This window comes from Uloborus diversus, chromosome 8, assembly GCF_026930045.1.
Source record: "Uloborus diversus isolate 005 chromosome 8, Udiv.v.3.1, whole genome shotgun sequence".
NCBI classification, from domain to species: Eukaryota; Metazoa; Arthropoda; class Arachnida; order Araneae; family Uloboridae; genus Uloborus; species Uloborus diversus.
The window spans coordinates 3,733,181-3,751,908 of NC_072738.1; the positions used below are offsets into that span (position 1 = coordinate 3,733,181).

At 33.1% G+C, this 18,728-nt stretch overlaps 1 protein-coding gene across 1 annotated transcript; it reads left to right on the top strand.

Annotated features, from left to right (window-relative positions):
* The first annotated feature begins 393 nt into the window (after positions 1-393).
* LOC129227874 (zinc finger protein 596-like) lies at positions 394-957 on the top strand. The gene has a single exon (XM_054862494.1). It carries the CDS (start codon positions 394-396, stop codon positions 931-933), a length of 540 nt encoding a protein of 179 aa, XP_054718469.1. The 3' UTR covers positions 934-957.
* Positions 958-18,728: the final 17,771 nt, after the last annotated feature.

The window sequence follows — 18,728 nt, forward strand, 5'->3', positions numbered from 1 at the left end:
AGTTCTTTGCACTCAATCTCTGCAAATATAGCTGCACATTTTGTTCAAAAGAAAGTTCTTTGCACTCAATTTCTGCAAATATAGCTGCACATTTTGTTCAAAAGAAAGTTCTTTGCACTCAATCTCTGCAAATATAGCTGCACATTTTGTTCAAAAGAAAGTTCTTTGCACTCAATCACTGCAAATATAGCTGCAAGTTTTGTTCAAAAAGAATCTCTTACCATTCAGTTCATGCAAAAAAAAAAGGCTACAAAATTTGTTCGAAAAAAAATCCTTGCACTCAGTTTCTGCAAAAATAGCTGCAAGTTTTGTTCAGAAAAGAATTTCTGAGCGTTGAATATATGCAAGAATAGCAGTAAATTTAGTTCAAAAAGAGCTCTTTTGCACTCCGTCATGTCATCACATCCGAGTGATAACTCTTATGTTTGTGGATTGTGCGCAAAGGGGTTTTCCAAGGTTGCTCGCCTCAAGGCACATGAGAAAACCCATCACAGTGGCGAAAGACCACATAGATGCGAGTACTGTTCAAACTCGTTTGCTGCACCCTCCAGACTGAAGAGACACATGAGGATCCATACCGGAGAAAGACCGTTCTCCTGCGATATCTGTTCAAAGAGGTTCTCTCTCTCCTCACACCTGACAGAACATATGAGGATCCATTCTGGCGAGAAGCCCTATGCATGCGAAATTTGCTTAAGAGTGTTCACTCGTATCCATCATTTGACGGGACACAGGCGAACCCATACTGGTGAAAAACCATATGCGTGTGAAATTTGCTTTAAAGTGTTCACTCGCATCCATCATTTGACGAGACACAGGCGAACCCATACTGGTGAAAAACCATATGCGTGTGATTTCTGTTCTAGGGCGTTTGATACCGGTTCAAACTTGGAACAGCATATGAAACACCATCCTGAGAAAGTGCCAAATTAGTATAAATGTTTTGAAAAGATATTTTTTTAACTACACACCTGGTGAAACAATGACCTCTGTTACATATGCAATATACCAGACATCACATCATTACCTCCCGAGGGTCCTCTGTTCCTATCACACAGTGGCTAACCAGATACGAATCCCTCGGGAAAAATGTACCAGATATTTTTCACTTTTCGCTACAGGGTACCCTGTACATACCACTATTTGGTTTAACCAGTTGGATGGAACCTTGAAGACACTTCTGATTTTTTGATCCAGACCAAAAGCTAAGCAATCCCTGGTCCAACACCCACAGAGGTATCGTTTCACTTGGAGGACTTTTTGACCACGAGCATATTTAACGTCCCTTAGTCACCATTAATGAAGAAGGCGAATCTTCGACCGTGTAGGATCAAACCCGCGACCCTCTGGTCGCAAATTCGCTGCCTTACCGATCAGGCCACCACGACCACCAAATATACCAGACAGCCCGGTTATCACATCCAGAGACTGCAGGTTCGTTCTCATTAGATCTCTTCAGTCTGGATTGATGAATAACCAAGCTGGGAGATGACCAGATGCCATCTCACTGAAGCTGAAAGCGCCAACAAACTGATTGATAAAATAAATTTATCTCACCTGCGAGTTTCCGCAGCACGGTGTGGTTCAACTCGTGAATTAAAGGCTAGTTTTTATGTTTAGCAGCGAGTTGCCGCGCTTAAGCCAGAACTAAGGCAGAACTTCATGCACCAGCTTACCAGAACTACCAGATACCCCGATTATCACATCCAAAGACTGCAGTTTCGTTCTTATTAGGACTCTTCAGTTCTGCCTTCGTCCTGGCTTGGGGGCAGTAACTTACTGCTAAATGACTCTATTGCTTCCGAAACGAGTGAACTGCGTGAATATTTCACAAAAATGTTCTTTAAAGAAATGATGCCTAATCTACGGCCCACGGGACGCATCCAATGCCGCGAAGCTGATCCGTGTGGCCCGTTGTTTTATTTAATGTTACAAATTGAAAAGCGCAATTCTTGACAATGTTACAAATTTGGAGCCAAATATTCAAAAATTGTTTTCTGAAAAACAGATAAATTTAATAAAAGAAACATCAAGTAATGATTACAAAGGTTGTTGATTTTAATTTTTCTTTCCTTTTACTTATTTTCCTATGCTATTTAGAAAAATTTCAAATATCTTTAAATTGTAAATGTGTTCTGACTCGCGAGAATCATTTTAATATGAGGTGCGGCCCTTAGAAAGGAAAACATTGCCTTAAAGCCTGATTGAGTGCATAATAATCCATGCTGGCAAATAATCCTGTTTTAAACTTTACTCTGGCATGTACAGTCGCTCAAAAAATTTTTCGAGCGACGGGACCCTAGAGAAAATATCGATTTTCCGATTTTAAAATGATATTTTTAAGTGTTTTTATTTTAAAATAAAGTGTTTTTATATTAAAATGATATTTTTTTACTTTCCAGATACTACTTTAAAATATATGTATATAAATATTTTTAATTTATAAACTCGAATCCAATATCGGCTCGATAAAAATATAAAATAAAACAATACAAATATATATATAAAATAAATACTTTATTAACAACGAGACATTATTTTTACAAAACAAAAAATATATTTTTTTTTCACAAAAAAAGAAACAGTAAACATCCAGTATTGGCTCCAAAATTTTTTTTTTTTAAAAAAATTAAATAAAAATATGATATGTTACAAACAAAAATAGTTTTAAATAGTACCAAAGTCACTATTCAAATCGAAATTGTCATCATTGTTAAACCAATCTTCCGAAAAAATGGATAGATCGATGATAGGTGTGGCCGGTTGAAATTCCGGTACATTGCCGAGTCCGTCGTTCACCGTGTTATACGACGGAGTGGGTACTGGTGGTGGCGAAATGGGTTCATACATGGTGGTGTCGAACGATGGCGCAGGTGGTGGCGAAATGGGTTCGTACATGGTAGTAGTGTCGAACGATGAAGCAGGTAGTGGTGGTGGCGAAATGGGTTCGTACATGGTGGTAGTGTCGAACGATTGAGCAGGTAATGGTGGTGATGGTGACGAAGAAGAAATGGATTCGTACATGGTAGTAGTGTCGAACGATGAAGCAGGTAGTGGTGGTGGTGGCGAAATGGGTTCGTACATGGTGGTAGTGGGGAACGAAGAAGATTGCATCTGTTCCGGAGCAAGAAGAGCGTAGTGACAAATATTGTTCACCGAATCTTTGTTGTCATCGTCTTTGTCGCATTGTTGTTGGTTTTGCACAAGCACGGGAAGAATCATCAATCGTTCCTGCGAGGGAGGAAGGAATCGATCCCGACGATGAAGATTCTTGATCAAAAGTTTTTTTTCGTCGTTGAACCTCGAAATCTCAAATTTCGTTTTCAAATCGGCGAGCAAGTTTGTTTTCATTCTGAAAAACGAAAAAAGGCATTTCTGAGGTGCGATTATCACATAAGTCGTTGCGGGTGCCAATGCGAAAATTCTTTCGGGACGCAACACGTATCCTTTGAATTTTGCAAAGTCCAGACTCGTAAAATTTCTTTCCACGACTCTTTGCGTGCGTTTCAATTCGTAAAAATAAATCGGCACGTTCTTAGTCTGAATGACGTGATGTTCATCGGCGGCCACCGTCCTATAACCAAATGTGAATCCGTATTTCACAAGGAACGTGTTTCCATGAACGAAACTCAGCCGTTGATCGGTATTCTTCTTTTTTAACGACGACGACGACGACGATGACAAAGGTCTTTTCAATTTGAGCGAAACTTTATTCCAATCCAATTTTCGTAACTCGTCGTTTACGGTGAGTCCTCCGTAAAGACTTCTTTGAAAATTTTCTTCAATCAAAGGAGTTTTTTCATAAATTCTCGCGAAACGTATTCTCCAACTATCCGAGTACATGTAAAACAAAAACGGAATGGCCAACGAACGAAATCGTTGAACAAATTGCGTCGGTAAAGTCTTTTTTCCCATCGTCTCGAGATCTAAATTACGAACATCCAGTACGTTCTCGACAGTAACACAATCGGCTGGAAACACATCGACGTTTTCTTCCATATCGTTAGAGAGAGTGAGGAGTTTATGAAGAACGCGCGAGCTTTTTATCTATCGGAACCGGAAGAACGAACAGCTCGTTTTGCAATTGGATCGCATCAAGGTCGTATAGTTGCTTGCGTAAATGAAACGGTTTTATTTTTTGCGCATCGAGATTCAATGAACGATAGGCGTTCTCCAAACATCCATCAAGAGTCGCGAAGCCAACAAGATTTTGAAACGATGACAATCCGGGTCACGACAACTCGGACAAACGTAATGCGGGTGATAGTATTTTCTCATCTCTTTCATTCCCTCCACGTACATTTGAGTCATGCGTTTATCGTTTTCGATCACATATTTTTTCAACAAATTAAACGTAATATAATCCGCAGCAAAAAATATGTCCGAACAATGCAATCGTTCCATGTCAAAGAGTAAATAATTTATGTGAAACGGTTCGTCTCGACATAAAAAAGCTATTCCGTTACTCACGGAATAACCATTTTTCGGATGAGCTGCCACGATAGCAGGCACTTGATTGAAAAATTTAATCGGTCTGATTTCTTTTTCCAATTTCAATTTTTCGGCCAATAAAAATTTGAATCGGTCGAAAGGCATCGTTTCTTCTTCTTCATTTTGTTGCTGTTCATCTTTGTGAACGCGTTGATGATGGTGGTCCGATCCATCGAATAATTCTCTCAATTCTTGACTCGTCGGGTGAATACTTGTATCCATTTTCGTTTTTTTAGAGGGGGGGTTAGTAGTCCAACTCGAAACGAAAAATTTATACAGAGTTTCAATTTTGCATTTGAAAAAAAAAAAAAAAAAAAAAAAAAAAAAATATATATATATATATATATATATATATATATATATATATATATATATTTTTTTTTTTTTTTTTTTTTTTTTTAATTTTCAGATTCGCATACCGAATCGTTATCACTCATTTCATCCTCCTCATTATTTTCATCTTTATGTTCTTTAGTCGAATCACGATGATCGTTGTCTTCTCTTTTCAAAACTTTATCGGTGATGTTTTCTTCTTTTTGCAAGTCATCTTCGAGTTTTATTTTTTTACTATTCTCGATCGATTTCTTCTTTGTTTCCTTGCGTTGTCTCTTTTTTTGACGCTGTTCGTTATCGTTATTATTGTTATTGTTATCGTTATTCCAATTCTTTCTCAAAATTGTCGCATATATACCAACGTGATCTAAATAATAATTTATCCAATTCGCGTCTTCCTCGCAGGAAACTGTTCGTCGATCTTTGTCGTCGTTCGACAATGCCCGATCGATGATTCCATAAACGCGATTGGGATCGTTTATATGTTGATGCATTTGTCTGACGTGGAATACGTGACACGTTACGGGATCCAAGTAGTAATAATTTTTTTCCCATCCTTCGTCGTCGTTCATCAGAGTGAGCGGGTAACGCAAATTTTCGATGTATTTTCGAAAATCCACTCTATCTCGGTCGTCGTCGTCTTTCTCCGTTTCTTCTTGTTGTTGTGTTTTTGTTTTCTTCCGCAATTGTCGATCCGAAGCAAAGAGTATTTCCAAAGCCGAACCGTGAATCGATTTGTATTTTTTGTTCATGATTCCGGCACATTTCGTCAGTTCGTTCTTTGAAACATAATCTTTACTCAAAACCGATTCGACGATGCACTTTTCGTCGTTGGTGAAGAGAGAACCGTTGGATTTGTAAATTTCGTACAATCGCATTTGACACTCGCGATGAACTTTGATGACGACCGTACCACCACCAGTTTGTTGAGAAAAAAAGTCCGTCAAACCGTTCCAAAAGTTTGGTCCGTTCAAAATACGGGCGACCGTTTCCAAAACGCGTAAATGGATGGTCTGAAGAGATACGTATTCATTCTTTTCTTCCCGACGAAATTCTCGCAACAGGAATCGGTCTAAAATATAACCGAGTCGCGTTTCCAGTAAGGACGACGAAGATACAACAACATTATCATCATTATTAGAATTTGCAGTTACGTTCGGATCGGCCATCTGTCTCTTATAAAAGAAACACGAATAGTTTGTATTTTGAAAATGAAACGTTTGAAAATAGTGGGGAAATATTTATATACACACATACACACAAGTCCAACGATTACAGAAAGCAACTAGAATGTAAAGATTCAAAAAAAAAAAAAAAAAAAAAAAAAAAAAAAAAAAAAAATATATATATATATATATATATATATATATATATATATATATATATATATATATATATATATATATATATATATATATATATACATTTTTTTTTTTTTTTTTTTTTTTTTTTTGTTACATTCTTCATCATTGAATTAGACGGTCGATAGTCGTATATTTGAACATGAATATTCAATTTGAAAATTCAAATTGTGAAACGAAAAAATGTTGGTATCCTTATTCATTATACAGTGTTTTCAGCTCTTTGGGTGTTATTATTCTTTTTAAATATTTAGAATGGGGGATAGCAAATCGTTAAACTAGAATGGAACCGTCGTATCTTTTAACCGTTTCAGATTAAACGACATCTGTATTTATTTTTTGGATAGCAAATCGTTAAACTAGAATGGAACCATCGTATCTTTTAACCGTTTCAGATGAAATGACATCTGTATATGACTGAAAAAAAAATAGTATCCTTTAATTGTTTCAGATGAAACGACATTTGTATTTATTTTTTTTGGGATAGTAAATCGTTAAACTGAAAATAAAAATAGAATCGTCGTATCCTTTAACCGTTTCAAATGATACTCAGCATTTGATTATTTTTTTTTTGGAAAGATATGACAAGGACAAATTTTTATTAGTTTATATTCTTTTATTTCACATATAACACAAATACAAACTGTTTTGATTTAAAAAAAAAAAGTAGTTCAAGTAAACAAACAAACCCTTTTTTGAATAGCCAATATTGGACAGATATTTATTTTTTTTTAAAAAAAAAGAATGGAGAAAAATGAATTTTTTTCTCCATTCTCTTTTTTTTTCCTTCACTTTATTAATATTATAATACATTTACATTCTAATAAAAAACATACAGATAATTATTCTCAACACTAAATTGAAATTTACCACCATTAGCTAATTTCAGTTTTAGTCCTCTCAGTGTATTTCCATTAGTACCTTCTTTAAAATAGGTGGGTATCAATGGGTTAGATGATTTGATTCTCATTGAGTATCTATTAAAAACGTCTCCGGAGGTTGAGGGTTCTTCTCGGGGAACGGGAATCTGTGGTAGAGTTTCGGTTTCCTCTCTGTTACATCGAATTTCTATTTGTGCTATATCAATCTCCATTTCGTCGTCTTGTTCTCGTTCCATTTTCATTACGGGAGTCGGCACTGGGCAAGGAGTGGGTGGTGATAATTCTTCTTCTTGTCGTTCCATTTTCATTACGGGCGGCTGCACTGGGCAAGGAGTGGGTGGTGATAACTCTTCTTCTTGTCGTTCCATTTTCATTACGGGCGGCTGCACTGGACAAGGAGTAGGTGGTGATAAGTTCTCCTCTTGTTCCATTTTCATTACGGGCGGCTGCACTGGACAAGGAGTGGGTGGAAATTCAATCAATACGTTCGATTGTCGTTCTTGTTCTTCATCTTGTTGTCTAAACGAATCGGATAATGCATCGGTGTCGATAATCAGTCTGTCCTGAAATTCATCTTCGTCGAAAGGCGGAGGTCGTTCAATGATCGGGTATGCGGGAGCTATACGCAAAATATGAGGGGTCGTAGCATTAGTAGTAGTAGTAGTAGTAGTAGTAGTAACAGCAGTAGTAAGAGAATTGGTATTATACTCTACGGCTCGCAATTGCAGCACTCGAGCATCAAACCGGTAGAGTTGGTAATGTCTTTCACAGCATTTGAATAAGTGTTCACCATGAAGCATTTTCTTTCCTACGTTCCAGCCAAATTTTCTGCAGTAAACACATATTTGAAGGGGGTTGATTCTATGTTGAAATTTGCAATGATTTTCATAAACACCAAACGCGACAACACTTTCACATAACGGGCACAAAGTTTTCTCTTTAGCGTTTCGGCTAACGAAATTCCTAAACTGTTTGTATTCCATTGCGTCGTAGCGTAGTAGTAGAGTCTCGAATAAATGAGTGGGGAACAGAGAGAGACGCACCCTTTTATACATGCACGCAGGGAAGTCGATTGGGAAATCGAGGTCGAGTAGGCGTGTCGCGCAGTCGCAATAACATCCGATGAGAGTTTCCAACTTTGCTTTTTTTTCCTTCAAGATATGAAATATTTTTTTTTATCTTACAACAAATCTTTGAAAATTTTTGATTAAAAATTAAATCTTTTCGAGATTATAAATTTTACTACGTCCAATAATGGCTAGGGTTTTTTTTTTACAAAACGAGGAGATTGAGAGAAACAATCTCTCAATCTCCTCGTTTCGTTTTTTTTGACATTTATTTTTAACAATACATATTTGCAAAACAAAAAAATATACACATATGTATATGAAATATTTACATAGTACGATTACACAATCATGAATACAATTCAATTTTCTAAAAATACAGAGTTTAAAAAAAAGCGGATATGCTAATTCGTTCTAGGTGCACAACGGTATGAACCACACACACACAAACAATCTTGTGCAGCTTACAAGTCTTTGATGTTCGATATTCACACTTTTTATCTTGCACATCCAACAGGTATTTTTTTTGACGGCAAAGTTCTGTCCTTTATACCGCACACATAGTCTTTTTTTCTCCGAAAGCGGGATAGGCAGAAAGTTCTGTCCTTTATACCGCACATCCAACAGGTCTTTTTTTGACGGCAAAGTTCTGTCCTTTATACCGCACACATAGTCTTTTTTTCTCCGAAAGCGGGATAGGCAGAAAGTTCTGTCCTTTATACCGCACACATAGTCTTTTTTCCTCTGAAAGCGGGATAGGCAGTAGTTTGATCCACTCTGGCAACGGTATGAACCACACACACACAAACAATCTTGTGCAGCTTACAAGTCTTTGACGCACACATAGTCTTTTCTTCTCCGAAAGCGGGATAGGCAGATCCACTCTGGCAGGTCAATTTTTTTTTTTGTTCCCGGAATAGAGTGATAATCCTTTCCGGGTAGTAGAGTTTTGCAGATAGATGACGTACATTTAAAAATAATAATATGTGCTCTCTCCATTACAGTTACCTTTTTTCAAAACGACAGATTTTAAAAAAAAGCGGTACGCTAAAACATCTTCCAACGCACAGCGGTACGACCCACACACAGTCTTGTGCAGCTCACATTTTTTTATGCACAATTTTTTTTGTTCGTTTTCCACACTTAATTTTTTTGTAAAAATTTGGTGGATAGTGTCGATTCGAGGCATCCCCACCATTTCGATATTCACACTTTCAAATCCCATCGCATCCAACAGGTCTTTTACGGCGTTGTTATGGCCTTTGTACCCCCACACAGTCCTCGTTCCTTTGGCGTTCCTCTGAAAGCACGCTAAGCGGTAATTAATCCACTCTGGCAACATGAGGTCCTTTTCTTCCGGTTTTCTTTTTTGCGGGTAGAGTGACAAGCCATCCCTGTAATTTTGTAAATAAAAAATGGAGGCGCAGTCCTTTCTCAGCAGTCGAGTGGTCTTCAACGCCGTTGTCAAATCCAATGTGAAATGATCATAGTCGTACTCGATATCGTCAATGGTGGTCATTGCTATCTCTCTAAAAAAAAATTTGCCACCGATGCGGAATCCTTTACCATCGATCAATGCAAATATCCTCGAATCTTCCATTTCTCAACCAGAGAGAGAGAGAGAGAGCACCAACAACTAGACTCGAGAGCGAGAGAGATTGGAATGAAAAATCATGTTTCGTGCTCCCCCTTTTATACTCCGATTCGACCTCGTTTTTTTTTCCTCTCTCTCTCTCTCTAATCAACCTCGCCTCATTTCATCCTGTCACGCAATCACATGTTTCACTATCATTATCTCACGTCCTGTTTCCTCCATCACGCGCGCGCGCGCTCGCAATTACTAGTTTCACTATCGTTATTTCACGTCCTGTTTTTTTTTCTTCTTCCTTGACTCGCGACTTGGTCAAGCTTTCACTATCATTCTCTCTCTGTATCTTGCAGCTCTACCGTCACACGATGCACGCTTTGACTAACGTTGTAGGAATTATCGACGCTCATGGAGTATACGATTCAAAACTCAAATTCTATCCCCGTGAGTTTTCCATTATGAGATGTGATGGATTATTGTTTGATTTCATGCATTATTTGGTGGACTTGACATCTGTTTTTACACAGTATACTGGAGACTTGACTAATTTCACTATAGAAGGACTCTCACTATTACCTTCCAAACAAGAAGAAAAAAAAACGGTTCTCTTTGAAGACGTGGAAGATATCATCTCCAAATGGTGGCAGAGTTTCGACGCTTTTCCGTTCCTATCACCACCCGCCGGGAAAATGGTGGCGTGTCGGGCTTCGTCGGGCATCGAAGTGATTTTAAAACGTTTAAACATTCCGTTCATCAATTTGAATATTTATGGTTTTCCGAGTTCGATCCTCGATATCGTTCGACGATCACCCGTCCGTCATCATGCGAAAATAAATAACATTCCATCGTCTTGTGATTTTCACGAAGAAGGCGAAGAATTCTCCATCCATTTCTGTTCCAATGAATATATCGCGGCCATGCATTTTTGGTTAACGTCACGATGGGAACCCACCGACGAACCATATTTTTTAATGACTGATTTTGAATTGGAAAAATATGACTTTGATGTTGACGATTTGTTTCCAGAATTTTGAAATGTGTTTTGTAATCAAATTCTGTAAACTTTTTATTATTATTACAATAAAAAAATTTTTTTTTTAAATGTTTTCGAGAGCCAATATTGGGAAGAAAAAAAATTTATTCGATATTCATTCGTTCCATGAGATTCGTCATGTCGCATGTTTCATTTATACTTTTTCGCAAAACGGCGGTACTGAAATGAGGAATGGGACTGACATTATATCGTACGAGCGCGCGTAATCCCGTAATCGCCAAAAACCGATGACAGTTGAATTTCCGACACAATTCGCAAGGAATGTTGAGAAAATCATCGGCAGATCGAATCATTTCTCGGACGGAAGTAATAATAAACGAATTGGAACGGAGGGTATCGTAAGTGTACGAATTGACTGCGTAAATAATTTTGATTCTCAATCTCGATAAATCTTTTGCAAAAACAATCCAATCGATGAAATGATCCCTCGAAATGTACGCGGAACCGTTGGTGATGGTATATCCTTCACCGATCGCGACTATCCCGGGTACGGTATCTAAAAAACGCAAAGATCCTGCCATTACCATATAATATAATTAATTTCTCTCGAGTCTTGATTTCGGTTCAAATTTTGACTAGTTATTCGGTAGCAGGCTCAAAACCGATTTTCGCTTGAAGTCCCCAAGGAAGTATGGAAAATAAAATTGTAATGAGAAACGATATGACGAGTACTTTTACAACTTCTACCGTACAAAAATGTATGATTCGATGTGAGATTCCACCATCATATGAAGCGTTGAATAAGTCGTACAAAATGAAATAATTATTCACTAAACGAAACACTTGGAAAAAATTTGCGTTAAACTGATCCATGATGAACGTTTAACTGTTTTTTTTTTGCACACAAAATTGAAAAGGTGATTTCAATCCAAAGATTCTCAGTTTTAAAACGCAAACATTACAAATTCTCATTAAAAAAAAAAAAAAAAAAAAAAAAAAAAAAAAAAAAAAAAAAAAAAAATATATATATATATATATATATATATATATATATATATATATATATATATATATATATATATATATATATATATATATATATATATATATATATATATATATATATATATATATATATATATATATATATATATATATATATATATATATATATATATATATATATATTTTTTTTTTTTTTTTTTTTTTTTTTTTTTTTTTTTTTTTTTTTTTTTTTCAATCATCTCTCCTCGGTGGTTCGTTATACGGTATCATTGAAGACATATGCATTTGTAATTGGAAAGCTTTAACGGGACACATGATGACAAAAATTACAAAGATAACAGATACGATAGATATTTTGACGAGTCCTCTCAGAAGCAAATCAAAAGTAATAAAATTATCTATGAAATCGTAAATGAGTTGTCGGTTGAAAAGTAGCAAATTTAAAAGAAAGACTTGCAAGAAATAATCCATCAACGAACCAATCATGTTATTTTTTTTCTCTTTTCCTTCGACAAGGATATTTTTGAAATTTGAACAAAAAATGGAATCTAATGAAAATTACAAATCGCTTTATTAGAGAAATATACTCATTACTGCATACGAAAAAAAAAAAAAAAAAAAAAAAAAAAAAAAAAAAAAAAAAAAAAAAAAAAAAAATATATATATATATATATATATATATATATATATATATATATATATATATATATATATATATATATATGTATATATATATATATATATATATATATATATATATATATCTTTCCTTTTTTTTTTTTTTTTTTTTTTTTTTTTTTTTTTTTTTTTTTTTTTTTTTTTTTTTTTTTGCTTTAAGGAATTACCGTAATTTTCATTATATTTTTATAATTTTAGACTTTGAAACTAGTCGATTTTCGACTAAAATTTGAGAAATTTAGTTGGAATTTATCACATCCTTTATTATTAAATTAGATGGTATTTTGCATTACATTTTTAACATTCAATTTATCACATGCTTTATTATTAAATTGGATGGTATTTTGCATTACATTTTTAACCTAGAATTTATCACATGTTTTACTATTAAATTGGATGGTATTTTTTCATCATTTTACATTACATCCTTTATTATTAAATTATTTTAATCGTCCTTTCCATTTTGCACTAATCTTTAATCTTAATGATTTTAAATCGTAAATCGCTTTCTGTTTTTTTCTTTCCTTCTTCTTTTTTGAAATACCACTCTTCATTTTCTTCTTTTCTCTAGTCTTTTTTTGTTTTCTCTCGTGAGATTGCATCGGGATAACTTTTGTAACTGGGCAAACACTAGAGTTCATTCGATCCTTTAACCTTTTCAACGTTTCGTTGCGTCTTTTTTTCAAACACTGAAACGTTTCTTTCCAACAAGAGAGGTGTTTCTTTGTCTCCGTTGATAGCTTCGCACCAAATGCGTTAATTGTCAATGTTTTCCATAAATGCGAATCAATCTCGCCAAAAAGATCAGAGTTGTTTCTTTCAAATTGACAGAGTAAATTTTCGTCTTTGAGAAGACAATCTTTCAATTCGGGTAGAAAGCAGAAGAAATATGATGCAGGATGATCACTTGGAGGAAACGTCAAATTCGGCAAATGACGAACGATTTGCTTCTTCGTCAAATCGTAAAGAGTAGAAGGTATAACGTTGATATGTTGTTGTCGTCTTCTCCAACCGGTATAAATACGAGTCTTTGAATAAGTTCGTTTCATCATCGAGATGTAGCGAGAGCGGGGAAAAATAATATGTAAACAACAAAGCAAATATTTCATTTGAGAAAAAAAAAAAAAAAAAAAAAAAAAAAAAAAAAAAAAAAAAAAAAAATATATATATATATATATATATATATATATATATATATATATATATATATATATATATATATATATATATATATATATATATATTTTTTTTTTTTTTTTTTTTTTTTTTTTTTTTTTTTTTTTTTTAAATACAGAAAAAAATGCAAAGGATCTTTAATTATTATTCCCGGGGTTCGTAACTAATCCTTTATCCTCTTGTTCAATTAATACATCTAATCTGGCAACCACACTATTTATAAAATCTATAAGATTTTCGATATTTTTGATCCTAGCATCAATTTCTTCGTCGGTCAAATCGTTTATATCTTCGGGTACGGCGGCGTTTTGTTCAATGGGGATAACACCACCACTCGATTCTGCATCATCTGTCGTCAAATCTTCTTCGGGAAGAGCGTTTCGATCTTCGGAGATTGTGTTTTCGTCTTCGGTCATAGTGTTTCGTCTATTTGTCATAGCGTTTAATACTTTGTCGTTTGTATTTATTAAATTCAAAAGTACGAAAGCTTATTAATATACCCAAGATGATATGTAATCTATATCTCTCTTACTACATATCATTCAAAAAAAAAAAAAAAAAAAAAAAAAAAAAAAAAAAAAAAAAAAAAAAAAAAAAAAATATATATATATATATATATATATATATATATATATATTTTTTTTTTTTTTTTTTTTTTTTTTTTTTTTTTTTTTTTTTTTTTTTTTTTTTTGAATGTTATGTGTGACAAATGAATTTCAGTCTTTTGTTATGTTTACACAAACTGTTTAATAAATATTCAAAATATATACAAACTATATATTTTATTTACACATACATCATTTTAATTTTTTTTTCTTTCAAGACAAACAAAAAACTAGTCATCACGACGGGACAGTTCAATTTGAATCCGTTCGATCGTTTCCAGTTTTTTCCTTTTCATCGATTCGATAATTTTGGAAATGTTTGCGTAAAATTTGATATCGTTTTCGCAATCCGCTAATATTCTCTGTCGCAATGAACACCGAAAAGAAGATGATGAAGAATCTTTATTATTTTTTTCGGACTTGGCAGTCATCGCTTTTCGTTTGAAACAGGCCAAAAGATGAGGAGCGTGTCTCATCTTTTCGTTTTTTTTTCCAAGAATAAGATCCGTCGCACCAAACGCAACAAAGGACCGGATCTTGTCCGTGTTGTCGTTTATAATGGTTTTCAAAGTCTTTCGCCGAAATCTTTTTTCCTTCGCACCGTTTACATTCAAACAGGAGACGTCCGCGACTCTTTTTGAAAGATTCGTATCGAGAGTAGTGATAGTATTTCGTATCGTTCGATACGACTTCAAAGTTGTTATTGTTGTTGTTATCCTCGTCGTTGTTATCGTCTCGAGGAGGAGAATAAGCGATGAAGGGAGAAGAAAAGAGGCCACCACTATTACCATCACCGAGCATGAATTGTTGCGGTATTTTTTTTTCGTGGGCTGCCGTAAACGGTTGATAAATAAAAGGATCTCGGTCGTCACCGGGAGCAAGCAAAATTGATTTTAAAGTAGTAACATTTTCTTCCAAAGGGACGGGTTCTTTCTCTGATGATGACATCTCGAATAACTATTTTGAAACGATACGAAATCGTTGAAGTTTTATTTATATACACACACGAGACAGGGATAGAAAGAATCGTTCTAGAGAATTGAAACTACATACAAAAAAAAAAAAAAAAAAAAAAAAAAAAAAAAAAAAAAAAAAAAAAAAAAAAAAAAAAATATATATATATATATATATATATATATATATATATATATATATATATATATATATATATATATATATATATATATTTTTTTTTTTTTTTTTTTTTTTTTTTTTTTTTTTTGAATTAATCGTCGTGATCATCTGGCCATTGTTGTCGTAAAAATTGTTTAGAAATTATACCTTGAAAATGGGAGTCGATTACTCCCAGAAAGAAAACGATGAAACGTAGTTTTTCTCTATATTCGTTTTGAAATTGTTCAACGAACGTCGGTTTTATTTCCATCATTCTTATAGCTTCCTCTATGATCGTTTTACATTTCGGACACGAAAAACTATTTTTGCAATGTTTTTTCAAACATTCGGTATGATACGAGTGATGACATTTTTTGAGTTTTTTATAATCAATACCATCACCATCATTTTTTTCCGAACAACAAATTAAACAATGCGAACCTTTTTCGATAAGTTTTAAATCGATAAAGAAAAAAGAATGAGGGAATCTGTCACTCAATTGCATTACAATTTTTCCCGTTCGTTCGCGTAACCGATACCATTCCAATAAAATTGTTCTGTCGTCGTCGTCAGAATTTTTTTTCGCGTTTGTTGTCCGATCGAAAAGTGTTTGGTAATCGTCTCTGATGGAATTTTTCGTTTCGTCGATTCGTTCCATTATAGCTGGCCATTTCGAGAGATCACTACTCGTTCCGAAATACATCATTCCCGTCGGAAACTTTTTCAATTTCTCTAATTGTTCGAAGGTCGGTTCTACGATCCTCACTAGTTTTCGTAAACGTTTTGCACATGTTTTCATTTCCGAAAAGATTTCGAGGATCTGTTCGTCACCCATCAAGTTTCGATTTTTTTTCGATATAGTAATAAAATTGTTTTGTTTCGTCGATCAAATATTGTTATGTTTAAATGTTTTTGAAATACTGTTATAACATAACATAACATGACATAACATATCATTTGAAAAAAAAAAAAAAAAAAAAAAAAAAAAAAAAAAAAAAAAAAAAAAAAAAATATATATATATATATATATTATATATATATATATATATTATATATATATATATATATATATATATATATATATATATATATATATATATATATATATCTTTCCCCCCCCTTTTTTTTTTTTTTTTTTTTTTTTTTTTTTTTTTTTTTTTTTTTTTTTTTTTTTTTTGCTTTAAGGAATTACCGTAATTTTCATTATATTTTTATAATTTTAGACTTTGAAACTAGTCGATTTTCGACTAAAATTTGAGAAATTTAGTTGGAATTTATCACATCCTTTATTATTAAATTAGATGGTATTTTGCATTACATTTTTAACATTGAATTTATCACATGCTTTATTATTAAATTGGATGGTATTTTGCATTACATTTTTAACCTAGAATTTATCACATGTTTTACTATTAAATTGGATGGTATTTTTTTTATCATTTTACATTACATCCTTTATTATTGAATTACATGGTCGTATATTTAAACATGAATATTGAAATAAATCAAATCACATTGAATTCGAATGGGAGTATTCTTTATTATATAATGTTTTTAAGTTCTTCAGGTGTTATTATTCCTTTTTAACATTTACTTTGGATAGCAAATCGTTAAATTAAAAAGGGAACCGTCGTATCCTTTATTATACGATCGTTTCAGATTAAATGAGATGTATCTCAGCATTGATCTTGGATACAGTAAAATGGAACTGTCGTATCCTTTATTATACGAGTGTTTGAGATTAAATGATAATTTTGGATTGCAAATCGTTTAAATTAAAATGGAACTGTCGTATCGTTTATTATACGATCGTTTCAGATTAAATGAGATGATTCTCAGCAATAGTAAAAAATTGTTTACACTAAAATGGAACCGTTTCAGATTAAATGATGCTTCACATGGATGATTTTGGATAGCAAATCGTTAAATTAAAATGGAAGCGTCGTATCCTTTATTATACGATTGTTTCAGATTAAATGATACTTAACATGGATGATTTTGGATAGCAAATCGTTAAATTAAAATGGAACCGTCGTATCCTTTATTATACGATTGTTTCAAATTAAATGATGCTTAACATGGATGATTTTGGATAGCAAATCGTTAAATTAAAAAGGGAACCGTCGTATCCTTTATTATACGATCGTTTCAGAATAAATGAGATGATTCTCAGCATTGATCTTGGATAGCAAATCGTTAAATTAAAAAGGGAACCGTCGTATCCTTTATTATACGATCGTTTCAGAATAAATGAGATGATTCTCAGCAATAGTAAAAAATTGTTTACACTAAAATGGAACTGTCGTATCCTTTATTATACGATTGTTTCAGATTAAATGATGCTTAGCATCGATGATTTTGGATTGCAAATCGTTAAATTAAAATAGAACCCTCGTATCCTTTATTATACGATTGTTTCAGATTAAATGATGCTTAGCATCGATGCTTTTGGATAGCAAATCGTTAAAATAAAAAGGGAACCGTCGTATCCTTTATTATACGATCGTTTCAGAATAAATGATCTCAGCATCGATGATTTTGGATTGCAAATCGTCTAAATTAAAATGAAACCGTCGTATATACATATTTTGCAATTTATCATATTTTTTTGAAATTTAACGTTTCAACCACAGACTACAATCTATCGAGTTTGAAATTCAACGTTTTTTTTTTACAACATACTAAACGGTAAAAACGACTAAATTTTTGTTGTTGTTGTTGTTGTGATAGCGATATTGCAATTAGTATTTGCATTTTTTTTTTGAACGATAAACTTTTGATCTCTGTCGCTTATCCTATGATTGCAGGTGGGACATTTTTTTTTTCCTGTACAGGCATTCGTAATGAAACTCGTGTTCGCAGTCTAATACATAGTAAGAAAATGTACAGCAAGACGAACACTGCGATTGGGGAACGATCACCGGTTTTATTGCTTTGCGGTTCGTTTTCACACTTTGGTCAGCCATATTGCAGTTTTCCATTCAATCTGCAGAATATGTTGTATTTTTTAAACAACTCACCATTCGTATCATACTCGAAACAAATTGAATTTTAACTTCAAAAAAAAAAAAAAAAAAAAAAAAAAAAAAAAAAAAAAAAAAAAAAAAAAAAAAAAAAAAAAAATTATATATATATATATATATATATATATATATATATATATATATATATATATATATATATATATATATATATATATATATTTTTTTTTTTTTTTTTTTTTTTTTTTTTTTTTTTTTTTTTTTTTTTTTTTTTTTTTTTTTTTTTTTTTTTTTTTTTACAGGTCATTAGGATTATCGTATCCAAACGCAATCATCATCAAATCGTTTATCGAAATATCTTTTATTGTTGTCAATCGTACTTTTTTTCGAATATTTTAATTCTGTCCATCGTGTCTCTCCATTGGTAACTTTGAAATTTTACTGCATCCTTATTC

What these genes read in the sequence shown, in the direction of transcription:
- LOC129227874 (XM_054862494.1), top strand. Translation starts at nt 394, where the DNA reads ATGTCATCACATCCGAGTGATAACTCTTATGTTTGTGGATTGTGCGCA.